This window comes from Genypterus blacodes, unplaced genomic scaffold, assembly GCF_046128005.1.
Source record: "Genypterus blacodes isolate CSIRO-AG114 ecotype Tasmania unplaced genomic scaffold, CSIRO-AGI_Gbla_v1 ptg000093l_1, whole genome shotgun sequence".
NCBI classification, from domain to species: Eukaryota; Metazoa; Chordata; class Actinopteri; order Ophidiiformes; family Ophidiidae; genus Genypterus; species Genypterus blacodes.
In genome coordinates, this window is record NW_027466897.1 from 726264 (window position 1) to 746005 (window position 19742).

Genomic DNA, 19742 nt, shown 5'->3' on the forward strand with positions numbered 1-19742 from the left:
TATCACACCGGTTTTCTTACATTTATCAAAACTATGACACAAGCTTCTTGTAACAACATTGCATCTTGTTGCTACTTGTCCCTCTTCCCCCATGCCTGTTGTTGAAGATAATATTTTTCCTTTGTTGCATTACTGAGGAGGACACATTTTGGTTGCAGTTGGTGACGTCCTCCTTTAAATATTGTAGCAAATACTTGAGTGGACACAAGATCAATCATTTCATTTCTCACATCTTTCTTTTCCAACAGCATACAGCAGCAGGAGATGAGGGTGGAGGTCAGTCTCTGTCATCTCCCGGCTCCTGTCTGGAAGACTTCCGCACAGCACCGTTTATAGAGTGTAATGGGGCCAAAGGCACGTGCCACTACTTTGCTAACAAGCAAAGCTTTTGGCTAACATCCGTCGACCAGCCGTTCCATTCTCAGCCGGGGTCAGCGACCCTCAAAGCAGGAGAGCTCCTGTCACGTATCAGCCGCTGTCAAGTCTGCATGAAGAACTTATGAAAACACCACTCACCTTTATGTTTTGAGTAAAGGTTACAGAAGTAGTTCCATGTGTCTTGTGTTCCAGTGGTCTATCGTCATCACTCTCCTTCCATGCACTAACCAGGAGACAGAGGAGGTCTGAAACAGGAGCCACAGAGCTCAAAGCTGACCGTGTGTAGGCCGCAGTATACTTCATGTACAGCAGAACCTTCAGGGAATAAAGAAGGCAAGGCTCCACACACAGTGAAACAGGCTCTCTGGGTTCTGAATGACCTTTTGACTTTTCTAATTCTCATTCGATGTAGAAAAGACAAAAGACAGTTTTTAAGGACTTATGGTGCCTTCAATTGTAAGTCGGAAGTGGGGTGTTCAGAGTTGGTAGCTCCCACCTCTGTGTTAAATGCATTCCGTAACTGTATCAAAAACATGGACAGAGATCTACAAGCGACTGTATTGTTCCTGCTGTACTGAACTACAGCAGGAGCCCACTTCATATAACCGTTAAACGCATTTTCAAATATACACTACAAGTCAAAAGTTTGGACAGAGAAGAGAATGAGAAGGTGTGACCAAACTTTTGACTGGTAGTGTATATCTCCTCTTATCGTTCTGCTTTGACATCAGGTTTGTTTTGTTCGAGTCAAAGCAAGAGCGATATTATCGGAATTCCGACTTTAAAGACATTTCATTGCACTTTCCCAAGTAAGAAGTTTTTCTAAGTTCTGAGTACAATTGAAGGCAGCATCAGCCTACACCTGCCTGTTCTTTAGAAGTATACTGCGGCCTTGAGTTATGGATGAAATGCCCCACGATTGATAAAACAAAATTCTATAATGAACCCAGTTACATTATGGAATGAAGTATTTTGTATTATATGTGGATTGGTGCTTACATTTTAACTTATTACCTCAGCTACTATTGTTAACAGATCCGACCGAATACTACAGCTGAACCAAAGACGCCTGTGTGTATGCACTGCTTCAGTTAGTACTTATACATTATACCCATGTTTTGGTTCTTAACCTGTGTATAAAGCCATTAACACTGCGTCTGCCGACTGACAGACGTGTGCTCTCGCCTAATGTTGGCCGATACTCCTGACAGTATTATCCTGCTTATCCTCCATTGCTCACCACTGATTTTTCATACAATGTCTATTTCAGGTAAATTTGTTTAACTCATTTAACAAACCTTGCTGAAAGGTTTCTTATTAAATTCTTGCGTCTTTATACTCCTCACAATGCACTGATTCTTTGTATATCAGCTGAATGAACTTGACCCCTCAGATTTTCAATATATTTAGATAAACTCTACCCGTATCTCATTTGTTTTTCCCTTTACAACATTTTACTAATAATTTAACGGCCCTAAGCTGCCAACAGGACAGAACGTAAACAGCTTGGATCAAAGGTCTGACTGCAGTTCCACTTACAAAGTGGGTCAAACTTGCAGCTTCACACAGACACATTTACTTTCTAAATTGGAATAAACTATACTGACACCATTCTTTTTAATGTATTGATGGCAATTTCCATAATGTGATAGTTTGTTGGATTGTAAAGATTAAAATATTGTTTGTTATATCAAAGACCTGTACTGTTTTATTCAAGTGTTTACAGAGAGAATCAGCCCGAAACACTGGACAAAGTGCAAAATAAAATTCTTTAATTATCATAGCATCATTAAAAAAAAATTAAAAAAAAAAAAAATTCACAGGAATTTATATGAAGTGAACTATATTTAGAGAGATTGAAATGTTTCCGATCATGTGCCAGTGAAATGTTAGGATCAATACCAATGCTGGTAACAGAACACTAGTGTAAACTGCATAAACAAGTGATTTAAAATCAGACAGTGCAACGTGTCACCCAAGTAGCAATTAGTGCTTTTAAAATCTGTGAGAATGTCATTCAAAACTTTAACAAAATAGTGACCGACTACTTCTGTGTTTCATTTCCCCCCCCCCCCCCCAAGACATCTGTGGCAAAGTGTCAACGTTTTGAAATAATGGAATAATAATCTCTCTTCCTCTCTGCTAAACTGCTAAAAAGGTCACTGGAGGCAAAAAGCAACAGGTGCTTCTTCACTCAGATTGTCTTCACAGCATCAAGTATTTGCACATTTCACTTGGCCAAAGTAAACAGAGCCGTACCCTCCTAGTGTCCATTTCGCGTCCGGAACGTTCTGTAGAATGTCTTCTGTGTAAAAACTCTCTGCTGGTGGGAACGTCTCCACCCTGGTCTTTGGGAGAAGCCTAGCAGCAGTTATGTTTGGCCCGCTTGTGGCTGGCCGCCCTGCACTCCTCCAAGTCCACTGTAGGGGACTTCAGGTTCTCGTTCCTCTTCCTCAAAATGGAAGGCAGCACCATGTCGAAAAGTGTTTCAAACAGGTAGTCCACATTAAAGCCAGTCTTGGCGCTGGTCTCGAAGCACACACTCTCTGCAGGCAGGCTGGTGTTCTCCTCCAGCATCTTGTACCGCAGGATTCTGCCATAAAGAGCCTCCGCATCTTCACGTGTGACCTGCTTGTGCAACAACGGATCCGGCGGGGGTGCGGGGGATTCAGGGGAGGCCGGCGGCGTGGGGCAGGCAGGCAGCACCTCTGGTTCGACGTCCTCGTCCTCGGAACTAGCTTCCTTCTCCGGGTCTTTGTCTAGCTCCTGGTGCACCTGGGCTACCGAGTCCGTGAGGTCAGCCTTGTTGCCCACTAGGGTGAAGATGCAGTCGTGGTTGGCGGTGTCGGTAAGTGGCAGGAAGCGTTCCTCCAGCTCGGCCAGGCTCTGCCAGTTTGTGACGTCGTAGGTCAGGACGATGGCGGCAGCGCCTCGACAGTACATGGAGCCCAAGCCGTGGAACTGTTCGCGGCCTGGCGAGACATGGGAGAGTCAAACACTGAGTCTGAGGCCAAAGAGTCTCACAAGCACCAAAGTGAGGAAGAGGGAAATGTGCAAAGAAGTCAGCAGTTTGGAAACAGAGCGTCTTTATTGCTGCTACATTGAAAATCAGGACAGCAAAGTGAATTAATGCTCCTTTTGTATGCATTAGGGAAAATTTGCAACACTTCAACAAAAATTAACTCCTGGAATTTATTGAACTTTTTCAACTCCAACATTGTCTAAGATGTAAAGTTTGCGTCTTCCTGTAATCTGCCATTAGTTTCACTCTTACGGCAGAAGGGAATAAACTCCTTTTACGGATGAGTGAATCGACCCGTAGTACTTCAGAATAACGCAACTTAGGAAACGAGACATTGAGGCAGGAGTCATGAGCATGTCTACCCGAGTGTTCCCGTCATAGGCCAGTCATGTGACTAGAAAGACCAACAGAGTCAAGCAGCTCAAACGTCTAGAGCTCTGAAACCAAACCATGCAATAAAATAGAGAAACAAGCGCTGCAAAAACATGGGACAAATATGAGGACGGCCATGGTGAGAGCCGCGCTTCCTGGTTTTCTCAGGGTTGTTTAGCTGTTTCAGTGGGGCCACAGCAGGAGATTTAGAATGACTCAAAGCTGATCCAGCGTTTCTGCACTGGGCTAAAGAACGCAACCATATCCGGTTTGAGGGCATGGAGATAGGAGACACAGGCAGGAAGCGGCATACTGGTGACTTATTTGTTGCCTATCGCTTTCTTATTGCTTATCTCTATCGTGAAAAGTCCATTTCCTTTCAAACTCTCCCCTCCATAACGATACTAGTGAGACCTTCAATTAAAAACAAGCCATCGGTTTGGGTTCTGTAAGTTGTGATAACCCTCAATGGTTTAAAGCCCTCACATTAAGAATAACAGACCATATGCAGTTAGCTGGAGCTCAACTTGAAAAACAGTTGTGACCTCTAATGACCTTTTGTTCCATATCTTAGGTCAACATTAGTGAATAACTTTCTGAGGGCAGATATTTCTGATACTTACCCAGAGGACAACAGCACAGTTCTTAAGGCTTCCCACAGCGAGACCATCATGTGTTTATTATTTGTCACAACCTTTGCAACAGTTTTGTAACCTTAAGTATCGATTTTGAGGTGGAGGTTACTGGATCGCAGAAATAGGCAACATGTGTTTCCCCCCTGAATCTCAGCAGGAGTAAACTGAGGACAGAGGCTTTGATGAGGTCAGATTAGTACAATGTTGAGCAATACAGCACAAGGTTCTGCCTCACAGACTGTATGACATATGCTGCTCAGTATGCAACACACACACACACACAGGGTGGAGCAGTTTATTATTTGATGTTAGGCTTATTTAAGTTAGATCTATTAAAATGTTTGCCCAGCGCTCCTGTAGGGTACTGTTGTTTTGACAGATATGTTTCTGGATCCTTTAAGCTTCAAACATGGCGGTATCAAAACTATTTCGATAAATATAGTAAGTTATTCTTCATAATAATGAGTAACACTTGTTAAACTGTTTGGAGAAGATTCCAGAAGCCCATTTAAACGAGTGAACACGTGATACTTAATTGTCTGTCCCTCAGCTGGTGGATTGAGTGACTAATTAGTGTGGATTTAAACCCCAACTATCTGTATAGTTTAAGAATACATTTTATTAAAGTATTTTAACCAAATAGTAGATATTTAATATACATTTGTTCTTATTGTTAAAGCGACACACTATTTTGTAAGACTTACTATGTTGACTGTGAGGGGAATTATTCATCATCAACCAACTTAATTCTTTATAAATGGGGAATTTGAAATGTCTTTGAAAGTTTGAGGTTATTTAATTAAAGCCCAGCATATGCAAACGGAGTTAGTAGAGTTCCCGCTGTGTGTATCGGAGCTCACGGTCACATGGTGGCCGGTAACCATGAGCTTGAAGCGGCGGAATCACTCGTCAGCAGGTAAACAGCCTCCACAAACCACAAAGACGCGAGATGAGAGGAGAAAGTTTGAAGAAAGCACATGAGGTAGAGTTGTTTACCGGCGGTGTCCCATATGGAGATGTAGTACGGGCCCCATTGTTTGAGGAAGAATGCCCCTCCGACGGTGCTGATAGTTTTTTCGAACTTCCTCTCCGTGTACCTGTGGAGCAGAGACGTCTTCCCCACATGCATGTCCCCCAGCAGCACAACCTTCACGTCTGGCTTCTTCATCTTCGACCCCTCAGGCATGGTGCGGCGGTGGATATCTAGAAAAAGGAACGAGAGTTGCCAAACTAACTTTTACGTTGTTCGGGAAATGTTATCAGGAGAAGCACGCCGTGTTGCAGAGACACCATCGCTTAGCGGCCTGTCAGTCAGAGCATGGAGGTGTGATTGACTGACTGGTGTTGGTTCATCGAGCTGCAGTCTGAACACACCGTAAAGTAACTGAGGTGAAACGGGAAGTAGGTGAAGGCTGAACTACCGGAGTCACTTGGGACCCTGGGTTTGCCTGTCAGGCTCCCTGGCCTGTAAAGCCCCGCCCTCAACACAGTCAACCAATCAAATTATTATAATGGGCTGCTAACTTAGGGCTCTGATTAGGCTGTACATCTGTCAATCATCAAGCTAGACGGGATATGTACGCAATATGTCCGGGAGGACAATCGACCTGCGAGGGGAATCTCAGGGAAAGACGCTCATAAAACATTTACGGGACGCCTGTTTTGTAACATTGGCTCACCCCGGTGGGCGGGGGCAGTAGACTTCAGACACTCAGGCTTCGTCACGCTTCCAATTATTTATGTATCCAAAGGGAAAAAACAACGAGGAGCCTGATATATATTATATATATATATATATATATATATATATATATATATATATATATATATATATATATATGTATAATGCTGTATTTACATTCTTCATGAGTGTCTCCAATAGGAAAAATAACTCTCAGCAAGCCAAAGCAGGGAAATAGTTATTTGCGAGCCGGGTCGTTATAAGAATAAAAAGACAAACAAATAGCTCTTTGCAAATAAATGATGTTGTTGTTTGGTGAATAATATACTCTTTACAATAACTTCAAAGCAAAAAAACAAAAAAACAGATAAATAAAACGCTAGCTGAAGGTGTGTGGTCGCTTTAAGGGTGTGGGCCAATTGGATTCCAGCTTCACCGAGACATGCTGCTTTCAAGTGCAGTCATACATTTGTCACAACATTTTTAACACCAGCTTATTCTAAAATACACGTGCATCTACACCTGTACCGTGCAAAAACATTTGATCGCGTCACCGTCTTACTAAATATAAACAACAACAACTGTTGTCGCATTCAATGACACATCCCAATAGGCTTAGACAGCGTGAGTCGTTGACAATAACCTTGGTGCAAAGATTGTCCATTAGGGAAACAAATACTTCTTACAGATTGACAGTGAGACACATGCCAGGACAGAAACGGGGCTGAAACTGCCTGTAAAGTCTGAACGCTTCGTCGCCGCTTGATTTGTCGGAGGAGTATTCCTGCTTTTCTCCGGATATCGGAGCGTGCGAGGGGCGTTTTAATGCAACATAAGCTCCAATCTTCCTGTTTGTACTGAAAGGGACTCCTCATGATCAGGACACTTTGTGTTCAGTTCTCAACGTTGAAGCGCAGTTCTCGATTGGGTAAGAGGAGCTTGTGAACTACGAGGAGTGTTGTTGTGTGCTGTGTGGAGTTAACGCCAAACGCTTAGAGCAAAGAGCGACATGGCATGCTGCCACACAATCAGATGCTCGCCGTCACCATTATCACAACCGTGCTGTCAGTTATCGCGACACTGCTCTGTTTGAACGAGAGAGGTAAAGTACAATCACAACGGTAACTCTTATCGACATTGTAAAGTAGCTTCTGTGTCGCTACTCGCTACAGACTCCAGCGTGTCTGCGCCTCTCCAGTCTCCAGAGTTGACAGGCTTTTAGAGTCCTAAATGATCAGGGTCTCTAGGACCCCGCAGACACCTGGCGTGGGCGGTGGAGCAGGCAGAGAAAGGTGAAGTCCCCTCAGAGGACTGATCAGAGGTCAGTTTTGTAATTCCCCCATTGAAGGTGAAGGTTGTGGAAATGGCAGGGGAAGCAGATCTCCAGTCAGTTTGGGTCAAACTGCTTAGATATGCATCTTGCTTTTACGACGGACAGGATAAACATGTAGGACGATGTTCGGTAAAATGGCATACAAAGAGTTGCTCTCGGTAGTCTATTTTAATTGTTCACGGGGGGGAAAACTGTAAACAATCAACGTCCAAGTCCTCCTAAAGCGATCGAAAGGTGCATTTGCTCTTGTTGTTGTTGACGTCGTTTGGGATCGCGGCGCCCCGGGGCTTTGATACAGCTACACGCACAGATCCAGACCAGGCGTCCATCATAATCCGCAGTGCTCTCCATTAAAACTCATCGCTCCCGTATAAACAAGCCCGTTAGAGCGACTATGCAAGCGAATACAACCCGGGGCTTCCTGTGGTCGGACGTGGAGACGAGGACCTTGTTGAACATCTGGGGTGAGCAGGATATCCAAGCGGCGCTGGATGGAAACTTCCGAAACAGCTTCGTGTACCGCGACGTTGCGCGGAGGCTGGGAGCGATGGGGTTCGAGAGGACCCCGGAACAATGCAGAGTGCGGATCAAGAGCCTCAAGAGACAGTACCTGCTGGCGAAGGAAGGAAACCTGCGCAACAACGGGCAATATCACAAGATCTGTAAGTTCTACGACGCCATGGAGAGAATTCTGAGCAACCGGCCCGCGATTGACCCTCAAGAATTCATGGACAGCGGCGCGATTGGAGACGAGCCGGTGGATGGAGTGGAGGAGGATGGAGATGATTGTCAGGACGCTTATTCCGAGAGCACAGGGGAATGTCCTTTTCCTGCTGAGACTGAAGTGAAGTTGGAATACCCATCTGTTCCAATTCCTATTCCTGTTCCTGTTAAAGTGACAGTGGGCAACAACAGTAAGTGCTCCCTTCTCTTCTGTTACATCCATATATTCTTGTACGCTCCATCTTTTCTAATAGCATATTCATGATGCAGTTAGATGGAATAACAATCATACTGTCTCTGTCTCTCCTCTCCTCTCTTTAGGCACTACACTAAGACCAAACTGCAGCAGCCAGTCAGCCAGTAACATGACATCCACCAGACCCAAGCGGCCCAGGAAGCGGCGTTCTAACTTCCCCATGGAGAAGCTGATGGAGCAGTTCCTGGAGCAGAGTGCCCAGGCAGAGGACAGCTTCTACCGGGCGGAGGAACAGCGTTTGCAAGCCGAGGACCGCCGCAGGGAGGCGGAGCACGCCAGAGAGCTGCACATGCTCCAGATGCTCGGTCAGATGTTCTCCACCATCTCCTCTGCAGGCAGCCCCTCCAAGCCCGCCCCGTCTGCCTGCGGCCCCGAGTACACAGGCGCTTCCCCTACGCGTACACGAGGCCAATCTCGTCATCTCAGGCGCCCTTCGTCACAGGCGGACTGTTTAACCCAACAGAGTCACCTGTTGAACCCAGATCCGCAGGCATTAGGTATTAGTTTCGGTATCACATGTGCAGCCGGCGGGTGGAATGTGTGAAGGGGAAGGTGAAACGGAAGACGTGGCTGTTTGAATGCCAGAGCTGCCATTGCACTATTTATGTTTGAGTTAAGACAGTTTGTTAAATGGGGCATACCCAAAGTAGATGAATGTCTCATTTGTGTGTATCTGTTGGCCAGTGGTATCAATATTCTCCTGTGAGAGGTCATTAGAATGATGGATGACACTCTTAAAGGTTACATTCTTACCCTGCATTTCCAATCTTATTTCCTCAGTGCTTGAACGCTACTACAGCCTGGATAGTACATCACACAGAGGCATGGATGATGACATCCTGTCTCTGGTAAAAACCATCGTCCCTCCCCTGACCTCTAAAAAACACAAGGGACAAGACGGACGAATCGGGATTATTGGAGGATGCCAAGAGTATGTTGTGAAAAAATTATCTTGTATCCTCGGAACAGAATTCATTAAGTGAAATGATTACTGACACTAAATTCTATCCCTCTTCCTCTTATAAAGGTATACTGGAGCTCCATACTTTGCTGCCATCTCTGCATTAAAAGTGGTAAGCAGTCGTTGTAATGATGCTGATGGATTAGTCATGATTTTAAATCCAGCATTGGTACACAGTGACCGTGCCTTTCTGCTCTCTGCAGGGTGCCGACCTGTCTCACGTGTTTTGCACTAAGGATGCTGCGACTGTAATTAAATCCTACAGCCCGGAGCTCATAGTTCATCCTGTCCTGTAAGTACAGGTGCACTCCCAACACGGAAGAGGACAGTAATGATTCGTCTGCATCAGTCTTTTGTGAACCTTTGTATTTAATATTGGTGAAAAAAATAATAATTATATGACTATAATTGGTTTTCACGATGTGTGTAACTGTGTGTGTGTATGTTGCATGATAATAACATAACAGTGTTCTGTGTGTAAATCACGATTGTTCATGCATGAGGCATGGTGATGCACATACATTGCTCATATAACATGCTGGTATTGTGTGTGTGTGTGTGTGTGTGTGTGTGTGTGTGTGTGTGTGTGTGTGTGTGTGTGTGTGTGTGTGTGTGTGTGTGTGTGTGTGTGTGTGTGTGTGTGTGTGTGTGTGTGTGTGTGTGTGTGTGTGTGTGTGTGTGTGTGTGTGTGTGTGTGTGTGTGTGTCAAGAGACAGCCCTAACGCGGTGGAAGAAATTGAGAAATGGCTCCCAAGACTGCACAGCCTTGTGGTGGGACCAGGGCTCGGCAGAGATGATCGATTACTGAAAACAGCCAAGGTATGTGGAACGAGGGGCACGGAGACAACCAGGAGAGCAGGAATGATCTGCTGTCACCTCAAATATGGAAGAATAGACGAGGGAGGACAGGATATAGATCTCTTATCAGCTGTTCCACTTCCACAAAGCTGCTTATGATGCACTTTGTATTAGACGTGGGCTTTGATGCATCAATTCCTGTAGATGTAAGGACATATCCTTTCAGACAGACGAGTGAGGTCATTCTTCAGAGGGAGGAGGGATTGTTGCCTGATTTGAATAAGATAAAAATATAATTTCACAGTAAACTAAACAAAAAGCAACCTTGAGATCACATTTTACTGCATATTGATTGAATTTAGATCACTATTTTGCTTTTGAGTGATTCATTTAAATTTCTCCTTAGATGAAGCTTCTTTTCTCAATTTTAGGAGGTGATCGAGAAATCTAAAGCAAGAGATATTCCTATAGTCATCGACGCAGTGAGTATTTCAAAATAAAGGTACAACTGTTGAACAGATTGTAGTTGGATTGCAAAGGGCATATGGATTCAGACCACTTGTTTGTGTTTGGTTTGCTCCTTTACAACAGGACGGATTATGGCTTGTTACACAGCAACCATCTGTTATTCAAGGCTACCAGAAGGGTATCCTTACCCCTAACTTCATGGAATTCACCCGCCTGTATGAGGCTCTGGTAGGTTGTCACTTCATAGCGTAGCACCCGTTTCTCATTTCAAACCACTTATAATTCTGCGTGTTTTCATTTTGGTTGTGTTTTGCTGTCTTAGTACCATGAGCCTCTGGACAGCAGTGATCATCAACGCAGCGTCATGCAGGTCAGTGTCGCTATGGGCAACCTCACCGTGGTGCTGAAAGGGGAACAGGATCTCATTACAGACGGCAGTAAAGGTTAGTATCAGTCCGTGTATAAATAGAGCTTTTTAAAGATACACACACTATTCCCTTGAAGTAAACAGAAATCACAAGTAGTTTCCTTTTTTGTCTTCAGTGATCGTGTGCAATATTGAGGGCAGTGGGAGGAGATGTGGTGGGCAGGGCGACCTCCTGTCTGGATCTATGGGTGCTCTGGCTCACTGGGCCTATGCTGCTGCAGGAACGGTCAAAAGGTGAAGACACAACTTTCTGCTTTGAGTTGAGACTCGTAGAGTTGTTTCGTAGACCGCTGTAATGACTATTTTTCTCTTAATCTTCAACTGAATGATGTCATTTAACTAAGATTTACATCATAACCTTTAAGGATATTTTTGCTAACACCTATATTGCTTTTATGGCTCGTAATAACACAAAGTATATATGATTTGCAGTTACTATAATTGAGTATAAAGCCACTGGTATCATTCTATGCTGTGCAATATTTAAAATTTTATCAGTATAAATATAATCCATCTTTTTTGTCTCCCTCAGTATAAATCCATCTGTGGTGGCAGCGTTTGGAGCTTGTTCTCTGACCAGAAAGTGTAACAGTCAAGCATTCCACCAACATGGCAGATCCACTACCACCTCGGACATGATCCAGGAGATCGGCTCGGCGTTCAAAAAGCTCTTTGAAAGTTGAAAATTGTCATCTGAGATCTGAATTGTTGTGTATATACCTATACATATTTAATTTTTTTGCACTCATTTTAACAGATGACACAAAACAATCCTTTTCACAGAGGGTTAGAAAGTTCTCTTGATTGGCAGCTTCTGTTCTTGCCAAGTTGAAAAGAGGTTATTATCGAGGTTTTGACAGTTCCTTTGACAGACCGTAGGTTACTTAATCGAGTGCAAAAACATGTTTGGATATATTTGCAATGACACGCTGATGTGTTGTTTAAAGTATAGCATTAACCTTGTTCTTCCCTTGTTTGATGCAAGTTATGACTGTATTAATCAACATTGTTTAGGCAAATCCTCCATAGCCTACCTGAGAGATTGAAATGGTAACGTATAATGGCTCTCTGTAACCTATAAACCTGTTCCAACTTTTAAATAAAGAATCAAGACGTTTGATACGGGTGTAAACAAACTTTTGAATTAGCTCTTGAAAACAGACCATCCTCACTGCAGATATTTGGCCTTGTCAGGAGGCTGAAACTGACTCGAGTATTATGGATTCTGGCTCACTAACACCTAAACGTAATGGAGTCATCAATGATATGCCACAGGTAAAAGGTCAATTTATTGCTGCTGCCACACACCGGTCACTACTGAATGTATTTAACATACTAAAATCACACGAAAAGTAAAAACTGAAGAGATGGAGTGTGTTTGAAAGGTAACTTTAACATTTGTACCCAGTAAATGACCCCTCTCGTCCAATAATGCTTAGAGAAGAAATTCAAGGATGTGGACATTTAATCCTCCATCAACAATGTCATTTATTTAAATGAAACCTTCAAACTTTCTTCATTTTCCTCACATCTCCGTAACAGCGTTTAGATTTAATGTCGTTTATGCCACACACACACACGCATGGCACGTGATCTGCAGAACATAGGCTAAACTGACGTAATGCGGCAACATTTGTTCGGTCACGTGACCCGTGTCCTCGGCATATGCCTCCTGTGATACATTCTTTGAATTTTTTAACATCGGTATTTTGCAAAATACTCCGTTCGGAATCAAACGCTACATTCGCTTACGCGAGGGTAAATACAATCGTTTGAAAGGTTTGAGAACGCGAAGCAGAAATCTACAGAATGACTTGTTTAGGTTAATGTCCGCGCGCGTGTGTGTGTGTGTTTGCGTGCGTGCGTGCGTGCGCGCGCGCGCGTGTGTGTGCTACATGTGCCGCTCGGTGTTGGAGCATGCGCACTAACGAATACATTTGTTCATATACAGTCGAGCTAGCAGCTAATATTAGCTGTTGGCAGAACTGGCAACACTGACTCCGGACAACACGACAACTTAGCGCGGGCAGAAGGGGCCACGCTGGACTCACGGAGGGACAAATATTACCGGGTTGGAAAACGGATAACATTAAGGACACTGGTAAAAGAAAATGTCTTCAAGCCACGTCGCTATTCGCTAGCTAAGTGTAGTAAAGTGTTTTCAAGTGTTAGCCTCGGTTGCTGCTAATGTATGCTAGTAACGTTTCAGAAGCTAGTTTAGCTCGCTGTCACCTTGGAGCTCCTAACATACACATTCTAGAATAATACCGCCATTGTATCCGCGCAGTGTTTCGGTGTTGGCCGATGTTTTCAGAGACTACAGCCGTCGTGGTTCAACGAAGTGCTTGTTTTCACGTCTGCAATTGTCGCGTCGGTCATATCGTTCGCGTAAACACCAACGCGCAGTCCAATACATTAATCCAGCCACAGTAAATTGTTCGTATATCATTGCGTCCATCAATGAGGACATTCGGTGTTTCTTACTCAATTTTAAACGGGAGGGAAAAGTTACCGTTGGCGTTAACGTTGCCGACCGGAGTGCCGTAGCTTTAGTTACAGCGAACAGACCACATGAACTCTAAGCGAGACGTTTAAGACAATAATTAGTGTGTTTGTGATTTAGTTTGCCACTCATGCACGACCATAGTAATGTTACCAGCCCGCTATCTGTAACTACTGTTTACTGTTTTGCTGCTCGGATAGAGACTCGAACCTGCATGTATAATTAAAACCAATTGTAGTTCGTTTGAATTCGAGTATTTTGTATCATTGTAGTCGTTAAATGGATTAAACAAGGTTTGTTTATGTATTTATTTTTGCTAGGTGAAGTCGTTGGAGTGCCTCGTGTTAACGTCGGATCAGCGATGTTGAATCCAACCAATGGCGACCCAAGCCATGTTGTGGTGAATTATGTGGAGGAGTATTTGGATCTGGTGGAATCGCTGCCTTTTGATTTGCAAAGGAGTGTGTCCCTCATGAAGGAAATTGATGCAAAGTATCAAGGTAAACAACCAAGATCATAAATTATTAATTAAATTATTATTATTAATGTGTAATAATGTCAATAATGCTGTTTTAACACTCACCACACTGTCTCACATCTGTACTGAAAACACAGCTACATACTGGAGGAGGTCAATGTAACATAAATAACATTATTCAGTTGATAACATTCAATGCTAAACCTTAACAGTAGTATATAAGTGTGTGTTAGTCACAATAAACCAGGCAACATATCTAGTTGATCTGATCATCACGTACCATGTAGTACACTATTTTGGACGTTTTGTCCTTCTACTGCATACCAAAGTTTCATTATCTTTCTAATATTCTTGCTATTTGACTGAACTTGGCAGATGTTCTAAAGGAACTTGATGATGCCTATGAACGGTATCGCAGAGAGTCGGACTCACTCCAGCGGCGCAAACTTCAGCTATCCATTCAGAGGGCACTGATCCGCAGCCAAGAGCTTGGGGATGAGAAGATTCAGATCGCTGGTCAAATGGTATGTAAATAATAATTTCACCTTGGATGAGATGGTTGTCTGAGGTTTGAAGCTCTCTCTCAAACACATTTGCATTTGTTAGTATTATGGGTTCCTCCTTTTGCATAAATTTGAATTTCAGTGACGCAAATATGGAGAAACACAGACATGATTCTTTTGTTTCAGGTGGAGTTGGTCGAGAACAGAACACGACAAATAGATTGGCATTCTGAACTCCTGCATTCCTCTCAAGAAAGCCCAGAAAGCCATGTGACCACAACAGCCCCTGTGACCACCACTGCAGCGTCCATGATGTCACCGTCAGCTGCCATAGCTCCCAGCAAAGCCAGCCACCATGAAAAGAGCCGCGATGAGGTTACCCCAGTGTCAAGTGGCGGAGACAAGTCTGGAGGAAAACGCTCACGGCGGCAGAAAAATGGAGAAAACCGTGAAAGTTATGTGGGCCTGGATCCCTCTGAGGAAATAGGAGGAGGCGTGTCGCGGGAAAAGAGGGCCAAGACATCATCATCTAAGAAGAAGAAAAGGTCAAAAGGAAAGTCTGAGAGAGAAGTGTCACCTCCAGATCTCCCTATCGATCCAGACGAGCCAACATATTGTTTGTGTGAGCAGGTGTCTTATGGTGAGATGATTGGCTGCGATAATAACGAATGTCCCATTGAATGGTTTCATTTCTCCTGTGTTGGGCTCCATCACAAGCCAAAGGGCAAATGGTTTTGCCCCAAGTGTCGGGGAGAGAATGAGAAAACCATGGACAAGGCCTTGGAGAGGGCTAAGAAGGAGAGGGCCTACAACAGGTAGCTTGGCCCAGGGAGCCAGGTTAACAGTCAAAGTTGTGTCTGTTGAATTTCTGGTTGGAATTACTGTTAATGTGTAAAAAGAGTAATAAAGTAATGAGGGGGATCTTGTAAATACTTATTTTTGTAACTGTTAAAAAGCTGTAAAACAGTGTTGCTCCCTGGTAATGAATGCACATTGTGTAATGTAAACAGCATGTTCCTAACACACTATCCTATGCTTAACACCTCCTTTATTTTTAGCATGTGTGCAACATTTCCCACCTCATACCAACTGAATTAACACATTATTTATAAAGCAGCACCTCAGTTGTGGTTTCATCAGACAGAATTCTGCCTCAAGAGAATAGACAGAATCTGATCATGGTCAAAGTGACAGCGTTCAGTTTTACAAGTTCTAAATAGGTGGTTGAGTGATTACTGCTTCAATTGACTTCATTTGGAGTTTCCCAAATTAGATTAAGGCCTATGTGTGATGGAGTAAGACCTCAGTTGACTGTGTGTGTCTGTCGGTCATCAGGATCACAGCATTTAATCCTTCTGTTGGGAGAAATTAACAAGTTAGCCTGAAATGGAAAACCAAAACTCAAGTTATGAAACTAACGCTAAACTGAACATAAAGCTGTGAGTAGGACCTTAAGTATTGTCGTTACATTTCAGCCATCCCATTTTTTGGAAATCTGTAGGAGTTTTAGTGGTCTTTGAAGTTACACCTGCAGTTCAATTCTAATGTTAGAAACCCTGTTGTAACGATGGTTTACACTTGCAATCTAGATCACTAAATTATTTAAATTCACCAAAAATGGTGATGTCATAGGCAACCAGTGGTTGATTGGTTAATTGCTTAGAATGTGCATGCCTGGTCTAGAGGCATTTGTGATAGATGTATGATAGACCTGTGTATTCAAACAGCAAAGCAGTAAATCCTGTGTTACACCAGGGTCTTTAATACTGTTGACACTGTAGATGTTCATGTTTGTGTACAAAATCATACTTTGCCTATGGGCCATACCACTGTTCCATTATTTCGCTTGGGAGTGTCAAACTATTACTCATAGCAGATCATCCATTTTCTTACACTTTTCTAATTATATACAAGAAAAGTCACCATAAAATATGAATAAAGTTCCTACATAAAGATGAATTTGCCTCTTTTTATTTACAAGTGCAGAAAAAAAATTACACGGGCAACAACCAGTGCAAAATCTGTACACAAATTCAGATGCAGGTTTGTTATGTACATGATTACTGAACAGGACTGTAAATACGCTTTTTTTTTTGTTTATCATGCATGTAACAGAGTTCACAACACAGCAAAGACATGATGTCAAGGTGTCTGTCAGATTGAGTTAGTTGTAGTCCATAATCAGGCTGCAAAGTCTCCCAGGGTCAAGGATGTGATCGGGCTAGAGCCCAGAGACACTGCTAGTGAAAAAATAGATCAGGAGCACAACAGAAGAAGAAGTCCCATGAATTATTGACACATCCTCCAATGGGGAATTTCTCACCAGGAACTAGATAATGGCCAAGAACCAGTCTGTATTGCCAAAACATTAAAGGTTAACGTGTGTCCCTTGACAGACTGAAATAGGAGGATGGGGAAAAAAGAAAAACCTCTTGGCAGGCGAGAAAAAAAAGGATGACGAGAAGTTGAAGGTAAAGTGCATAAAAGCTTAAAATCAAAATTGTGAGGGGTCCAAACATTAAGAGGTACTCCACTAAAACTCAACGATGGAGACGGCAGCCTTCAGGATTGTCAGGTCAACTGTCTCTCCAGCTTTGTTCTACGATGGCAGACACGCGCTTCTCGTATTCCCGCTTGTTCTCCTGGTACAGCTGGGCTGCCTGACTGTTGGCTGGACTGTTGGGGTTCGGCTCATCGAGCAGGGACTGGAGAAGATGACATATACAAGAGGACAACGTTTGAGTTGGTAGACCTGTTGTTGTTGAGACAAACCAAGCAAAGTATGTCAAACTTGCATTGTTGTAGTTTATTATTAACATTTCCTACCTGGATAGATGTAAGAATAGAAGACACGTCGTAAGTGGGACTCCAACGATTCTGTAGAATGTCCAAACATATACTTCCATCTGCATAGACTGCGTGGAAAGTAAGAGTTAGACACTGCCCACCTTTGTCTACAACACAAAACACCAGAGGAAGGAACTGTTTTCATACCATTGGGGTGAAACATCTTTGACACAAATCGTACTGTAGGGGGTTTGTTGGGGTATTCTTCTGTGAACTCAACAGTGAGTTTAAATGTACCTGGAACAAAGACATTTCATTATTCAATTATGAGCCATTACATCTCAGTGTGAATTTGTGCTAATGAGCATTAGAAAAAGAAAGAAAAGAAGCAAAGACGATCCCCATATTTGGCTCCCATTGTTCGTCAGTGATGTTTGAAATACTAGCTGGCGGGAATGAATGAATAATGATGCGGGCACTGTTAATGTAAATGCCTGTGGAGGCTTTAATGCTCCCAGATAACCTCAAGCTAAATGCAATTTCAAGACGGAGGCGGTGAGCAGGGAACAGGCTGTTTACTTCCTGTCTAAATGTGGAAAACTGCACATTAATGGTTTCCCGTCAATAGACTAACAGAGAACACGCAAACCTCTGTATTCATGTATGCAATGCAGATGTGCAAAGTGAGTGGTTTTTGTGTTACAAGGTATGCATTTGTAGAGAGATGCTCACCATCCTCAAAGGGAGTTCCTTCAGGGCTGTAAAGAAGGGAATGGGAAAGAAGTGCATCAGTCATTTTCCACTTGAAGGGATTTGCACTTACAGAATGTGAACATGCTTCTGCTTCCTCTTACCCAAATATTACTGCATTCCACACCATGATGTTGTTTTCAGACGGGGCTCCACTGACCCCAGCGGGGGGGTCCTCTTGTAGCCTGCACAATCATAAAAAACATGAAAGGCTCTTTAGGATCCTTCAATCGACAGTGCTGCCACTTTATTAAGCACAACCGGGGGTGCCAGGGTGCTGTTTAATGGTTGCCATTAGTGATGGTGAAGTCAAGTTTCACTGAGTGGATTGGAAACATTCAAAGAATAAGTAACTCCAGCTGTGCCCTTTAGACTAATACTTGAGATCTCAGCAAAGTCTTTTGAAATGTGGTTGTGCAGACAGCTGGTTAGAGGTATGGTGCTTTAGTGCCTCCATCTTCTCCTTTTGTCTGAGCCCAGCTTGACAAATGGTCTGAAGTTCAAAGCTGTAGCAGGTTTTGTTGCAAATATGAAGCTTCTGCAGCAAACCTTTGACACATAATAACCAGCTAGTTCAGCGTCGGCCTATTGCGCAATCGTTGCTCAACCTACAGCGCCTATACAGTATCATGGAGCAAAGCAGCATGTGAATTATTTAAACATTCTGACAAGACTACAATGAATTTAATCCTATACCGAGTCAAGCACCGCATGATTTCACTGTTCATTGAACTGCGACAATGCAATAAACTATTGTCTTTGTAAAATATAAATACAAAACCCTGGGATCGCACCTAAATGAGGTAAAATCAACTCCATACCTAAATACCTCCCGGCTTCCGTCATGTTCCAGTATTTCCATAATCAAAAACAGTGACAAAAATGTGATCGCCCTGACAATTATAAGGTCTTACGTAAAATGTTGCTTCGTAGTAAAAGTGGCCGAAGTTTTCCGACGTTTCACGTAAAAAAAGTTTGTTTTAACTTAACTTTATCTTAAGCAACAGCAAATAGCAGCGCTGTCGTCAACTAGCAGCTAACCGATCATAGCTAATATCAAATAATCGAGTTAATATTCAGTAATATAAACCTGGATTCGCGCTGCACTAGCGTTCCCAAATGACAAAGCCGGGGTAGGTGAGGACAAACCTTTGTACGTTAGAGATTAAAATGAAAACGATAGTTCACGCGAACAATTAACCGTCTGCCTCTTGTTGGCTAACGGGCTAGCAGAGGTGAGCTAAGTGTGCTAGCTACGCATTTAAGGTTCTAGAATCGAGTTGTAGAGCCTTAAATATTTTGGACTTGTATTAATTAACAATCGAATTCGCGTCGTGTGTGTTAATGTCGGCTGCGAAATTCAGATTCTTTCTAATAAATTAATGTTTAGTCAAACCTAGTTCACGTTAGCTTGGCAGTTTTCGACAAATCCTAGCTAACGTTAACCACCGTCAGCACAATCCCTCACCGCAAACTCACCGTTTAAAGTCTCTCATAAGTCTCCTTCTTGCCGGGGTTGACATGGTTCACCTGTGAGGAGTTCACTCGATCTTATTTTTAATGAAAAGGACCCACTGTAGTTATTTATTATCACTTTATAGCATTACAGACTTGGGCCGAGCCGCTGCGTGAATGTTACTGATAATCCAGACCCTTGGCAGCCCAGC

General features: G+C 43.2%; 5 protein-coding genes across 8 annotated transcripts in view; 3 read left to right on the forward strand and 2 right to left on the reverse strand.

The window, feature by feature from the left end:
• col4a2 (collagen, type IV, alpha 2) overlaps window positions 1–2265 on the forward strand; it is a 44242-nt gene extending 41977 nt beyond the window's left edge. For both annotated transcript variants that reach the window (XM_076159124.1, XM_076159125.1), the window contains one exon: window positions 249–2265. In XM_076159124.1, coding sequence (XP_076015239.1) covers window positions 249–503 — 255 coding nt within the window. In that variant the 3' untranslated portion in view covers window positions 504–2265. The remainder of the gene's footprint in view (window positions 1–248) is intronic.
• A 183-nt stretch (window positions 2266–2448) lies between these two features.
• Window positions 2449–5846, reverse strand: rab20 (RAB20, member RAS oncogene family). Its single transcript, XM_076159127.1, has 2 exons — window positions 5404–5846; window positions 2449–3350 (listed from the first exon to the last, which is right to left on the reverse strand). Exons 1-2 carry the CDS (start codon window positions 5591–5593, stop codon window positions 2740–2742), a joined length of 801 nt encoding a protein of 266 aa, XP_076015242.1. The 5' UTR covers window positions 5594–5846; the 3' UTR covers window positions 2449–2739.
• A 1028-nt stretch (window positions 5847–6874) lies between these two features.
• On the forward strand, window positions 6875–12172 carry naxd (NAD(P)HX dehydratase). 3 transcript variants are annotated; one of them, XM_076159186.1, is made up of 11 exons: window positions 7416–8335; window positions 8466–8897; window positions 9181–9331; window positions 9428–9473; window positions 9565–9653; window positions 10072–10180; window positions 10591–10641; window positions 10751–10855; window positions 10950–11070; window positions 11171–11288; window positions 11587–12172. In XM_076159186.1, exons 1-11 carry the CDS (start codon window positions 7816–7818, stop codon window positions 11735–11737), a joined length of 1893 nt encoding a protein of 630 aa, XP_076015301.1. In that variant the 5' UTR covers window positions 7416–7815; the 3' UTR covers window positions 11738–12172. The 3 variants fall into 3 exon arrangements, with proteins under 3 accessions (XP_076015303.1, XP_076015304.1, XP_076015301.1); XM_076159188.1 differs by lacking the exons at window positions 7416–8335; window positions 8466–8897 and adding an exon at window positions 6875–7016; XM_076159189.1 differs by lacking the exons at window positions 7416–8335; window positions 8466–8897 and adding an exon at window positions 7028–7409.
• An 815-nt stretch (window positions 12173–12987) lies between these two features.
• ing1 (inhibitor of growth family, member 1) lies at window positions 12988–16497 on the forward strand. Its single transcript, XM_076159115.1, has 4 exons — window positions 12988–13155; window positions 13878–14057; window positions 14411–14559; window positions 14725–16497. Exons 2-4 carry the CDS (start codon window positions 13919–13921, stop codon window positions 15355–15357), a joined length of 921 nt encoding a protein of 306 aa, XP_076015230.1. The 5' UTR covers window positions 12988–13155; window positions 13878–13918; the 3' UTR covers window positions 15358–16497.
• ube2al (ubiquitin conjugating enzyme E2 A, like) lies at window positions 16494–19739 on the reverse strand. Its single transcript, XM_076159116.1, has 6 exons — window positions 19555–19739; window positions 18180–18260; window positions 18058–18083; window positions 17533–17622; window positions 17365–17453; window positions 16494–17243 (listed from the first exon to the last, which is right to left on the reverse strand). The coding sequence occupies exons 1-6, from the start codon at window positions 19596–19598 to the stop codon at window positions 17115–17117; spliced, it is 459 nt and encodes a 152-aa protein (XP_076015231.1). The 5' UTR covers window positions 19599–19739; the 3' UTR covers window positions 16494–17114.
• Between the last annotated feature and the right edge of the window lie 3 nt (window positions 19740–19742).